The following is a 14,071-nucleotide window of genomic DNA, read 5'->3' as shown; positions in this document are numbered from 1 at the left end:
ATGTATTGAAAATCTTTTAGTGGAGAAGAACTTATTGATCAGAAAGAATATCTAGATTTTTCCCCTGGGTCCTTATGTTTTCTAGTATTCTACTTCTGGGATCTACTTGTAGGAAAAAAATTAAATTTTGACATCTGGGGTTACCAGTTGGAATTCAATTGTCCCTGCTGCAGACAGTCCAAACCCTTCCTCCAGCCACTGCACAAGAAGAGAGACATAGTGGGTCACTAAGGAGGTGTAAAAGAAAAGCACCACTTTGCTCCAAGTTCCTCTGATTATGAGGAAAAAACAGATAACAAAAAAATCCCAAAAGCTTAGAAAATCTTTAGGCAGTATTTGACACAAAAAGAATAGGCAACTGTTACCTGTTTTATACTCTTAGAAGAAAAAAAATATATATATGGTTAAAGAGAAAATATCAGCAGAATGTGATCTATTATGTCATTTCACAAGATAGCAGATAGAATTATCTGTTTTCAAGAAGCAGCTGTCCCATGGAGGCAATATTTTTTAAAGTAGTCACAGTACTTTTTATGACAGATCAACTATAGGTTAATAACTATATAGACCACCCAGTAGGGGGGCTTTGGTAAAAAGTTCTTGTTCAAGAGATGAACATTTCAGGGAGCAGATAGGCTCCTGCAGGACACTTGGGAATGTGAGGGAAGCTGCAAAAGCATCAGGGCAAGTGGGGAGAGGCTTGTCAAAGCATGGCTTGGAGTCCCACGCGGGAAGGAAACAAAGGCTGAAATGTTAAATTTCTGCTACTTGGTAAGAAAAGGGATTCACATAATGACTCTGATGTAGATGCTCTTTATTTCATGACAATAATATTCAGCTTAGCTGGAGGCTAAGAAAAGGTTTCAAATTGTCTTAGAATATTTCTGCTGAATAGGAGGAACAAACAGGTTGAAAAGAATACTCAGAAAAGAAAAAAGGCAATGTCAGAAAGGTTTTTTTAGTTGTCTGGCTGTTCTTTTTCTCCTGAGCAGGAAGGCTGCTAACACACTTGCTGAGTATGAAGCCAAACCTGTTTCCTTCTCAGCCAGATGCTCTAGTGAGCAGCAATAAATCCAGCAGGCAAAGAACCGCTCCACAGAAGTCTCAGAGGAAACCCTTTCTATAGATTTAAATGTCGTGAGGAATCTGATCCACAGAAAGTCCTGACACCGGTCAGGGTCTTAATGTTTCATGTCAAATTCAACTTTATGAAAAAGTAATATGACAGCTAATTAGAGCTCTGGATTTTATTAAGCTGCAATGCTCTGTTCACTGTTAGTTTGCCTTGCTTTCCTTTCCTTACATCTGCAGATAATGGACTCTACCAGGTACCGGCGACTTATATCAAGTGACACATAAAGACCCTTACCTGTTGAGGAATGCAAAGCCATAAATCTTCTAATGTTTTAAACAGTGTTTGAATATTGTGTTTATATTGGTGTGTTTTTTTCTGAAAATGTAATTTTCTTTGAAACAAATGAAATGAAGATTTAATGGAGATAGGAACACAACAAAGAATCAAATTATTTTCAATGAAAGTATCATCAGTAACTGAAAACTCAATATTCACTAGCACTCATGCAGCTCATTACTGTAAGTTTGTTTTGTTACTTCACTCATTTGTTCTACAATACTTTTGTATTAGTTTTCATTGTGTAAATGTCCTAATTTTATTTGTTTTCTCACTGACTTATGCAACTAAAATAGCAAAAAAAAAAAAAAATTATATATAGGCATACACTCCTGAATTAAACACATATATTCACGTACCAATGAGTAACATCTGCTCCTCCAAATATTTATTCTGCTGAATCTCTAGTCTGTGAATGTTCATAATAACTAATTAGGCAAGTTAAAACTCTCTTTCAAGATCTCTCTCAAAAAAAAACCCCAAACCAAAAACAAAAACCAAATGAGCTTCTTCACAGAAGCAGCTGACATGATAAATCATAGGAAATGGGAAACTTTCTCTTTTATTCCCTAAATGTCCTCAACAATTTCTTGATGCACCTGTGATTTACAGATGGGGTCTGATCCCAGACCAAAGGGAGTCAGTGTGATGTCTCTCTGTTGCATTCAGGGAGGTATGGATCAGGATTGCACACTCCCAACACAACTGTCAGTGCTTCCCCCAAAATCAATTTCTTCTGTAGATTAAGAAGTAAAAATAATATTTCTATTTTTAAAAAATAGGGAAATAATAGGAGGCAAAAGAAAGGAAAGAATAAGTTCTGCAGTGATTTATTTGGTCATGATCACAGAGCAGTCCTCCTGAAGTTCACGCTGGGGAGCAATATACTTTGGAAACTGTCAAGTACAGCAGCCACAAGATCTCAGTAAAATTTTTAATTATTAATAGCATTAAATATCATACAGTATGTCAGAAGTAGTATTTAGGTACTCAATGTCTAAATAATTATTGTTTATGTGTGGAAATGCTGTGTGCGAACACATGAGGAAACTCTTTTGGAATAATTACTTACTATTCTAAATAATAAGAATTTCTAACACACTAAAAAAAACCCCATACGGTGACCAAGCATGACACAGTATGACCTCTTGGGATAGATATTAAATGGTGTTACCTTTTCGGGAACGACGCTTTTGCCATCCCATGCGTAGCCTCTCTTTGTGAAGTAATTCACTGTTGCAAATTCAATGAGTGCAGAAAACACAAAGGCATAGCACACCGCTATAAACCAATCCATAGCAGTGGCATAGGCCACCTTGGGGAGCGAATTCCTCGCGCTGATGCTCAGAGTAGTCATTGTCAGGACAGTTGTCACTCCTGCAAAGCAAACAGTTTTAGTGTCCTTAGATCAGTGGCTATATTTGTGCTTCATTTCTCAACTGTTACAATAGGTGGGAAAGCCTTGTCTTCGCCCCTAATTCTTATAAACTTCCCCACTAAAGTTCAGTTGCTAATTGAGGATATCAGATTTCAAGTTCTGTGGAAGTTGCAGGATCTTCAAAACATTTTTATACCTTTATTCTTTGACATTGTTGTAGTAGAATGATATTTTTAAAGTTGGAATGGAAATAATATTTTGAGTTGTGGACTGGGTACTACTTCATGCTTCCTGGTATTCGGAGAATCATTGTTGCTGTTCCTTATTCACGCCCTGAGAATTGTCCTACAGATGTAACAATTTAATATTTTTAGTTCTTTCTTGCAACAGTTCTAAGATATTTAGATAGAAAACTAAAAAAAGTTGTTGTTTTCATTCAGCGTATTTGGTATATGCTCCTTCAAATGTACACTCAAATGCACTAAGCTTTATGTGATATTGCATTTATTTGAATTGGTGGTTTTACAGATTTCGCTCCCTTTTTTCACTGATGCCCTGAAAATAGCAAAGAATTTGTGTAAGAGCGAGGATAATGTAATTTGCATTTCTGGTATCAGAGCTTCTCACTGCTGATGAACCTTTTCCCTTAACTGGCCATAGAGAGCAAGCAGGACTGTATTGAACCCACTCTGCTTGCAGCTGCTTGAAAAACAAAAAAATCTACAAGTGCCGGCCAGACATTTACATCAAATCACATGTCCACAAGTTACCTTGACAACTGCAATGTCATGTGTTGAATGTGTCTTGCGAGTTCATCTTCGCTGCACTGAATGTTAGTGAAAATGTGCAGTGGTCTAAAATAGGCCAAATAATGAAAAATGTGTTTACGTGCTGGTGTAAAGTGCTTGAATTATTAGTGCCTAATGAGGAAGCGATTTCTCTTGCCTGAGAGACAACCTAATCTTGTCTTTGACTCATTACTAGTGAGCTTATGTTTCTCTTACATAGTAGCAAAACAGGATTTATACAATCATCTGCGGTACTAAGTGGACTAAAAGATCTAAGTTGTGAGTCTGTATATATAAACATTGTTGCAAAATTTTCTGAAACATTGTTTCACTCCTATTAAGAAATGAAAAAGCGATCTTGATATATAATGATGGAGTAAACACAAGACTATTTACTAAATAACTGTCTTCTAAAAGGAAAACTTTCAGAAATGCGTGGGTTCTTGAGCCTGTGAAGACAGCAGCTTGAACAGCGTGCAGTATTATATATTATTCATTGTGAGACTAGGAAATTTTGTTCTCCATCTAGGGACAATGAAGTATAGCATTTCAAACTGATCATCTGACATTTCTTTTTAAATGGCATGTACAAAAAGAGGTAAAATAGTTACAATTTCAATAGCTGTGACTACAGAGGCCCATGAAAGTCCCAGATTAATTTTCAGTGAAGTTGATGATAAAAATTCAGAACTAATTTTAGGTGTTAATCTAAACAATATTACGTAAATAAAATTTAATTATACTATGATCTAAACCATTCTTCTGTAAATGCACATGTGTGTATTAACAGAAAGCCTCTACTTGGTTCATGAGATCTAAGGCTACGCAAGTTGCAATTGATTTCCAGAGGCACTGGGAAACTAAAGCACAGCTGTGAAGAGTGCCAGAAAAGCCCAATAAAAACAGCTCTTGTTGAACAAGAGTTTCAGAGTCTGATTTTCTCAACATAAGGCCTTGTGACTCTCTGGCTTTGCTATGTCCAGTGTAAATGGGTAAATTCTCTTTGGCGAAGCAGAAGGGCCCATGGCGTCCTGCCCCAGCAGTGCCCTGAGGCAGGGAAACTAGTGTAAAAGCCGACTCAGCTGTGTATTTTTCCACCTCCTCCTGCCAAACGTATTCAGGTGTCCCATCTGAACATCACAAAAAAGACGAGGTCACATAGCAGAAGTCTCAGGTTCTGTTTTCCTTAACTGAAGATTTGTTACATCATCATCTTTTTTTTTTTTTTTTTTTAATTATGTACTTGACTTGGATTAATATCCCCAAAGAATATGCTAGTTTGTTTCTAATTTTAAGATAAGCATTTCCAAGCTGTGGTTAAAACACGAGGGACCAACTGTATAAACTTAGAGTCCTTTAGATTGCCTTCTTCCTGTATTCGTTGAGTGCATCTATTTACCACTGTAAGCACAATAAATTGTCACTGATTTCAACAGGACACTTTTAGCAGCAGCCTGCAAAAGGGACTGATGTAAAAGATTTTTAAGGTAAGAATTTTCAAAGGGCCTAAGGATGTCAAATGACAAACACCCATTGATTAAAGCCTTTTTGACAATCCTCACCGTGAATGTCATTGCCATTGTCAGAAATGTTTGATTCATATACTTACTGTTTTGGAAAAGTCGAACTGTAATAGATCGCTTAAGATATTTTCAGGTCTCTTTTTACAATCAGTTTAAAAGCTTTGGACCTTGAATCAGCTTCTGCTACATCTTTGCAATGAAATGTGCTAACTATTGTGTACTGCACTATGTCCAGGCTCATGCTGTTCTCCAATATCATGTTAGGCATAACTAGTTTTACCATAAAATTTCTTAAACATATTTGACTTATGATTGCCAAGTAGTTTATAGGTCTTGCTTACCAAATACAGTTCTTGCTGGAACAGATTCTCTATTAAGCCAGAAGGACACCTGTGACAGTATCACTGTCATGATGCATGGCAGATAAGTCTGGATGACAAAGTAACCAATCTTTCTCTTCAAATGAAAATGCGTAGTCATAACAACATATTCCCCTGAAAACAGGAAAAACAGAAACATTAAAGCTTTTATAAATACACAAATTAAAGGGGGCTTTATAGGAAGTATTTTTTCATTATAGTCACCCCTATTGTAAAAGAAATGTCCTCAGATCAAATTGGGTCAGCTCTGAAGAAAACATTTAATAAAGCAGGTTATGAAGTTCTACTAATAATACAAAACTAGACAGTTCTGGGAAATACTAATTAAATTTACATCTTTTCATCTCTGCTGAGTAGTGAATGAAAGTCTGCATTAACTGGTGGCTGTTTAGGCCTCTTGTGAAAGGTCTTATTCCATTAGAAGATGGAAAACCACCGTAACATACACATGTAAACACCATATAAAGACTGAATCAAGACAGGCACTCAGAAGTGTTTCAGTCGGGCCAGGCTTAAGATGTAATTGTTGATGTGATTGTGTCTGCATTACCACCGCCTGGGCTTTATGCACACTGAAGATTAAGTGTCCCTGTTCTGCTAATTCAGTATTTTACTAAATGATTATTCTCTCCTGAAGTAAATGGACAATGCAAGAATAATACAGAATATTTTCATTAGCACTAACTTTTTGGGTGCTATAAAAGCATATGAGCTGGGTATTCTAATTGCAATTGAAAGGAATCTTAAGTATTTATATAACTCTATAAACCTTCCCTGCCAGAGCACAGCAAATAATGCCTCATTTTCAGATCATTATTTACATCATTGAAAATGAATTTTGAAAAACAGTATATTCTCAAAAGATAGGAAAACCTACTGTTGTGACTTTTTTTGGAGTAGATTGATTCTTCTTATTATGCAATAAACATTATCTTAGGAAAGAAACAGGTGGATGTGTAACTGAATGGAAACCTCTGTCTAGATTAGAGATGACATGTGAAATTACTGTTATTCTATTTTAAAATGTAGGCAGTTGGAAAGAGCAAGTTGCTCTTGTACAGGAAAAGCTTAAATTGGATTGAAAAACTATGTCTAGACATTGACTGCTTATGCATTGAGTATGTCAAATGCCCTTTTCTTTAATTCACAGTCTAGAAGAACATTCATTTGAACAGTCTTGCTCAGAGTATAACCCTGAGGAAAGCTTATAAATAAGATGTGACAATACTCCTGGTATGTTTCAATATAAAAGACAGTAGCAAAGGGGAAAAAGAGAATCAATTATAAATTGAGAGGTAAAGCAAAGGATATACAAGAAAAAATTTCTTTCAAAAATAGGAATGGCAGAAGTAGTATAGTGGACATTATTACTTGAATTTTGCCCACCTTTCTTTAACTGTCACTGAAACAACCTTCTGTTCCTCTGTACCAGATATTATGATTTTATGAAGGGTGCCAGCCTTGTCTAGAAGAGCCAAAAATTTAATATTGTCTACTAAAATATGACGTGGGAAGCTATTTTAATGCAATCAGATATAGAATGTTCACAACGGTATGTCAGAATTAATTCAGTGACTGTAGATGGCAAGCTAAGAATACAGAGTGAACACACCACTGTACTCTGAAGCTTTATTTAGCTGCTTAAATTATCAAAGTATTTTTAACCTCTGGAAAATGAGAACAAGATTCAAAGCATAAAGGCAATTAAACAGACAGGGATTACTCTCATCTGTTAAGCATTGCAGCAGGTCTGAGCTAGAAGTCAGCTAAAGGTAATGCCATGAGGAGTGAATCAGGCAAAGCATAGGCCTAGAATAATGCCTACAGTTCAGTTACAAGGCAAAACCATATTTTTAAGTCTCCAAAGTACCAATGGACTGCAGTCATTCATTAGAATGGAGCAGATCTTTGATGAGATTTATTTAAATAAGTGCAGGACATGAAAGTACTCCAGTTATTTACTGAATCTTTAGCTTCCCACATTTTATGGCTTGCTTTAATTGAAAAGCATAACCACATTCATGACAGCTGCTGACCACTGTCTAACTTCCCAGCAATTTCTCTGTAATTCTGTTTTCCAAGGTTTGTAATTCAGCCATAAAATTCCCTACAAGATAAAATTTCAAATAGCTCTTGAGCAAAATATTTCGTATGTTCATAGGGTCTGATTACTAGGCTTTCACAAGTTGTAGCTTATGCATCTTGCTTTCTCTTATCTCTTACTCTCTTATCCAAAGAAGTTAGAAAGGTATTTCTTTTTAGCTTCCTTGGAATTCCTAAAGTCTTCTACAAATAACTGTGTTGAGCAGATAAATTTGTTTTTCATTTTATTTATTCCATGAAGTTTAAATTAGTTTATATATATTACACAATATGAAGCATTTAAAATTAGTCATACAAGTCCTTCATCTATATCAACGTAATGTTCCGAATGATTGTCCACATTTGAATTCTTCCAGTGCTCTGGAAGAGTTTGTGCCTGTGCTCAACACTTCTGTAGCTGCAGTTTTTAACCTGCCCTTAATTCTACAGTATATCACAATCATTGAGTCAAATGCTCAGGTGGTGTCAATTAACCTGTGTCCTTAGAAGAAAACAGTTGATAATTCAGTAAATTTACATTAAACTTATTACTCAGTGTTCTGTAAACTATTTCTGAAAAACCCAGTTTATCAGGTGAGCACCTAAAATTAATGTGCATCACGTCAGACATAAGGTTTGAGGTGGGGACTGAATTTTAGCTGTAATAATACTTTTTCTATTGCTGTAGGTAGGAAGTAAGGCTTTCCTTGCCATCAATATAAAGCAAAGTATTTCTCATTTACTACTTAGGCCATGTAACCCAATAGAAAAATTCTTAAGAACAGCATCCTCTCAGCAGATTTACAGAGCATCAGAAAAAAATATACCATTGTGAGTATAAATCCTGACGATTCTCAGTGCAAATCAATGTTTTCAAGGTGGCAAAATAATTCTACGTAAATAGAAACTTGCACAAGCCCTTTAAGCATCTGTTAAGGTGCTTACAAAAAAGATCATTTAAAACTCTTTTTGAGTCAATATGAGTCAGTAGTTGAAGAGTGACAGGAATTTTACATACAAGTAAAAAATGGATGACTCTCTGCTTAAACAAAACAGCAGCAACAATAATTATTATTTTGTTTACTGAATGCTATTTTTAAGCATGTAGTAGCTGCACATTCCATTGCCAGCAAAGATGAGTAACTATACTATAAAAGGTTTTAGTCTTTCAAGATTCTCTTGTTATAAAAAAAGTCAGTTATCTTGTTCTAGATCCAGAAATAAGGATAGCAGATGGCCTACTAGCAAAGGGAGAAATTAAAGAAGAAAAAAAAAAAAGACTTTATGGATTCAACAAATCATTTAATAGTTTTGTGAATGTTTAGAGTAACCCAGTTACACTCAAATTCTTGGAAAATATGTGTCTGGAATTCCAGACAACTATAAATATCATCTTAAAATTGCCCAAGATGTTGTAGATTCCTCTAATGATCCACAGAATCAGCTGCAAGAGCGCTTCAGTTTTCTTGCCTAATAAAGGTGCTGAGAACCCTTAAGTGAAGACTGTCTGCAATTCCTTTTGTCTTTTTGTCAGATTAGTCATCATCCACAACTCTGAAAGTAGGGACAGATTTCATATTTTCATTACATATGTCATATCTTAAAACAGAGATGATCAGAGGTCAAAGATGTGCCAGAGGATTCTGTTGAGACTAGCTGCCCACCTACCTGAATGGGGATAAAAGTGATTATTAACCACTTCTGATCCTCACCATTATTTTGGGGAAGGCAAAGCATTTTTCTTTCCAAAGCAAATCAAGAAGAATTTTTCCTTGAGACACTGAAATTGCAAGCAATAAAGGTGTTTCTTCCACCACTGTATATTTTTATCAGGTAGTAACTAAAGAGGATTGCAAGTTTGGTACTGAAAAGATTATTTAATGGGCTTATTTTTAGTTTTGATAACCATTGTATTTAGTTCTTTGTAATGTTTTTCTGCATCTAGACAATAGCGTCTTTATTTCAGCAAATATTAATTATACTGTATTTAACTTTATAGAAAGGCACGGTAAAGAGTTTCTTCAGGTAAAAAAAAGGAGGCAGAATTCAAACCTATGAAATATCATGGGCAAAACAAATATTTCTTTGTTTCTTCATGGAAAGGTATGAAGAATTTTTACACTTCTTATGTTTGCCTTCAGCTCTGTTTAAAAATTTGTTATCTGCCTTTCTTAACAATTTATAGGGTGCTTCTTGCACTGCTGTCTAGTTACTCTGAACTATATCTGGTATCATCTATTTGGTTTGGATATATTCCCAAGCTTATGAGTGTCTTCTGATTATTCTGCTGCCCTTATAATGCATCCAGCAAGCAGAGAATTGGCGATGATTGCAAAAGGGCAGGCACGCAGGTTGCTGAGGTCTCTCTGAGTGAGTAGCTTCAGAACAGAAAGAGCAAAAAGCTCGAGATCCTTGCAGTTCCTCACAAATCCTATTCAGTTTTCAGCAAAGGGCAGCTGGGGTGAATTACTGGCTCCACAAAAGTCAATAGCAACATTTCTAGCTGTGGCCAGGCCAAGAGTTCTCCCCTTTTCTTTTTACTTGTCTGATCCTTGCCTCTGTGCTCAATAATGGAAGCAGTGAATCTAGGGGAGTAGTTGTGTTTATTGTTCTTACGCAAAGTCCTTATTACTGCCATCCCATTTACTTCTTTTATGATTACATCAACTGAACAGAAGCTTCGAAGCAGTAACCTGAATATTGTTCCACTAGAAACTTTTGTCTGTGAGAAATTTTGTTGGCTTAGTAGAGCATATGAATATATTTTGGAAAGCTACATAAAAATTTCAGACATGAATTAAGGTTCACCTTAAATTGACTCACTTTTCCTTAAATGTTCATTGACTTTATGAATGACATTAGAAAGTTGGGTTTATGCAGGTATAAGTGTACTCCTCTAGTTCAGTCACAATGTCAGGTGCATTCAAAGCAATACAACTACTTCTTCTAATGCAATGTTTCTTTCGGTCCATTGAACAGTCAATCTAGTCAACATTTTGAGTTCTTGTTCATGCCCAATGCTCAGTTTATTACTGTATTTAGGTCTTCATGCTCCTTCTAAATTATCAAAAAAAAAAAAAATTACATCTTGAAACAAACACTGCAAAGTGAAAAAGCAAAGGTTTTTAGCCAGCTTCAAGGTTACAGGTATATAATACCATAAATGTTGGCTATATTTCTGTATCTCATTAATAGTTTTGGAGTTGAAGCTGGTGCTAGCTTTAAGACACCTTAATCCTGTTTGGATGTTCCAGACGGTTTTTAATTTGATGACATGATTTTTCACTCTCTAAATACCTCTTTGAGAAATTATATGCTTGTTTTTAGCAATTTACTTCACTGCCTTCAGGAATATGATCTTTGAGGATTTGTATTCTTGTACTATTTTTTTAAGCTTATATAGTAAGCAGATAATACCATAAGGATATGAGGAGTGCTTCTTTATAATGTAAATTACTGTTTTTTCTGGCTAGATCTGTCACTATAGGAAGCTTTTTAATTGTTCAAATATTTTAAACACCAGTTGAAGTAGGAAAATAATTCCAGGATATGTTATCTTTTCAGAGTCAAGTTTTCCTAATCTGAAGCTCATATACTGCAATTTACCTCTCTCACTCTTTGGTCTTTGTATTTTTTCTCTTGCTTTAAATTATGTCTTGGCAGTTAAATATGACCCTTCCCAAAAAAACTTTTTTACAGACCTGTACTGGACTGAACAATTCCAGAGTCCACAGTTTGTCCAAGCAGATCATATTGATTCAAACGAGAGCCGTCTTCAGCCACAACCACTGACCTTGCTGGTTCCCGTGTCCATTCATACACAACCTCTGCTCTGGTATAAGCATCTAATTTAAAAGAAATACATTGCATTTCAGCTTTGTACCTTCTATTTCCACATGGCTTTATCAGAACAATGTTTTGAGCAGTAGTTTGAATATTAATTTTTCTTTAATTGTCTGTAGGAACCCACAACTAATCTACTGGAACTTTTTATCTATAGGAAATATAACTGATTTTATAGGTCTATCCATACAATGATTAGCTAAATATCTGCTGTAGAGCTGGATTAAGGTTGGTCCTCAATGGCATGAAAATCTTTCTCTCCCTTACATCATTCCTACCTATGTAAAATCTGAGTAACCAGGAGCGAGAGTGAGATGTGGCATTCCATGGGCATGCGAGGACTCCAACTCTTTTTCTAACTTTTAACTATTATCAAGAAAGATGAGCCCCAGTCTTTTCAATTTGTTGTAGTGTGGTGTTGTCTGGGCCACTGTAAGAAAATAAGTCCTTCTCAGAGTGGCTTCAGTGATCTTATCATCACCGGCCTGGCTAGAGCTCTCCATTTGGTTATCCCCCCCCTTGCACTGCCCTTGCTGTATAACAGGCATAGCAGACGTTTCTGAGGTTGCCTAGGCTCAAGTGAGTTTAAATCACAATTAATCTATTTTTTTGCTCTGGTTATTTCTGGGAAATTCTCACACTTAAGTTCACATTTATTTGAGCCTTGAACAAAGCAAAAGAAAAACACTGTGGCCTCTCCAAAGCTTAGTAGTCTAGTATGTTACATAGATAATTCAGTAGCATACTACATATGCCATCCAGGTGTTTTGTGCTGTTATTAGTATGTTGTTTATGTTATTTCAGGAATCAAACCATATATAAATATTTTGAGGCCGAGTCCTGTTGTAAAATTCTTCTGTCATTTTGCATAGTCTGGAGTCTGACAGCTCTTGCTCTGAGCAGTTAGGGTGGGAGTTAGTTGTCTACATAGAGGCACCTAGTGTCATTCTTTACACGTAAGAGTATCCAAGATATGGATGGGACTGAATGTGCGATCAGAACCTACATAAAACTTGCACCCACTAAATGCAGCTGGAAGCCAGATGGGACATTTTAGGGCATCTAAAATGACAGTAGACTCCTACCTACAGGATGAGATTTTCCCTTTTTTCAGGACTGGCAAGCAGGAAAGGAAAAGGAGGAATCTGATTCACTTGACCTCATTTGTGAGTTAGTAATTTTATCTTATCAATGTAAGAGATAACAGTAATTGAAGAGGTGGTATTGGATGGAGTATGGTGGTAAATTAATTGCATGGCATTTGATCCTGCATTATTGAAGCGGAAGGGTGCTTTTACCCTCAGGCTTCATATTCCCCAAGCACTGTAACATATACATAGCTTTTTGGAATCAATGGTAAATGCAAATCTACATCTTCTGACTTTAAAAATAATGGCCACAGTAAGTACAAGAATTGTCTTGCTAATCTAGTCACATAAAGAAAGAGTGGCAATAATAATATTAATTTTCAAGCATTTTACTTGTTCTGGAGCACGAGAGCAGTTTGAAAGAGAGAGGACTGATTTCCTGAGCTGCTGAGAACCACTGGATTGGGTTAGAGAAAAAGGGAGTACACTCATCAGTGCTGGAAATGAGCTCGCCCTGCCCTGTAACTGCCAGATTCGGTGCTCTGTTTAGCTTCCATCCTCAGCTTCCAATTCAGATATTGCATAAGTAGGAACACAGCCTTTTGCTCCTATCACTGCTGCTTTCCAGGGTGGCTTTAGTTTTAAACTGACAATCAGATTTTTGTGGTAAGGGTTCAGGAGAGCATCTGCCATTCTGATTTTGTTTTGCCAACATATGGCTTTTTGTTGTTCCAGATTCTTTTTAGCATTTGTCACATTGAATTTACATTGGAATAACCTCTAGCTTAAGCTGCTATTTTGGCAAATCACTTTAGCCTTGGAGCTGGGTCAAACATTTATCAGCCTCTACAGTACAGGCAGAGTCCGTAGGAGATGTGCAACTCCTTCAGTATGAGGCTTTTCTGAATCCAGCTCCAACAAGTGACGAGTAACAGTGGAGGGCATGGAAAAACTTATCCAATTTAATTCCAAACAAACAGACCTGGGCAAACACTACCTTGGGGAGCTACTAAGTGTAATATTGTAGTCTGCACTTGAAGCATGGCTTTCATGACAATTAAATGTCTTTTTCAGTATTTTTTTCAGTACATTAAGATGATTGCAATGAATTGCTTTAGTTGTTTGACAGAAATGTGCCAAATACATTTAAACATGATTCCCACTGAAAAAGTGGCAATTAAGTATAAGAACTGTTCTTTTTCTATGCACAATGGCAAGTTCCATTTTCATACCTTGCTTGGGTCCAGCCATTTGTCCCGTGGGAGATATTTCTATTGATATCAATAACTAAATATTGAGACAAACATTCTATAATCTGATAATTATGACATATAATCTGATGAGAAGGAGGGGAGAGGTCCAGCTTTAAGGCCCTGTTCTGGACAGTGAATTCCCCATGCAGTGTTTGCAGTAAAACCATGTTACAGAAGGAACTCCTCCCCATGAGGATCCCAGATGAAAAGCTCACCTGAATTTAGTAGAAGAATGCAAAGTTTCCCTGAAAACTCCTTGATTTTGTCTCATGGCTTTTCCCAGCATTTGGAGTTACTTGTTTTGCTGGGCCTTGTTTAGGACACC

General features: G+C 36.3%; 1 protein-coding gene across 1 annotated transcript in view; it reads right to left on the bottom strand.

The window, feature by feature from the left end:
• The window catches only part of GABRA1 (gamma-aminobutyric acid (GABA) A receptor, alpha 1), a 38,273-nt gene that overhangs the window by 1,014 nt on the left and 23,188 nt on the right, over positions 1-14,071 (bottom strand). Inside the window, exons 6-8 of the mRNA XM_009318509.1 lie at positions 11,264-11,407; positions 5,442-5,594; positions 2,586-2,788 (exon numbers count right to left, since the gene is read on the bottom strand). Of these exons, the coding sequence (XP_009316784.1) occupies positions 2,586-2,788; positions 5,442-5,594; positions 11,264-11,407 (500 nt within the window). The remainder of the gene's footprint in view (positions 1-2,585; positions 2,789-5,441; positions 5,595-11,263; positions 11,408-14,071) is intronic.

Source organism: Pygoscelis adeliae, unplaced genomic scaffold (genome assembly GCF_000699105.1).
Source record: "Pygoscelis adeliae isolate BGI_AS28 unplaced genomic scaffold, ASM69910v1 Scaffold42, whole genome shotgun sequence".
NCBI lineage: Eukaryota > Metazoa > Chordata > Aves > Sphenisciformes > Spheniscidae > Pygoscelis > Pygoscelis adeliae.
Note: the sequence above shows the minus strand (reverse complement) of the source record. Positions and strands in the feature narration are given on the sequence as shown.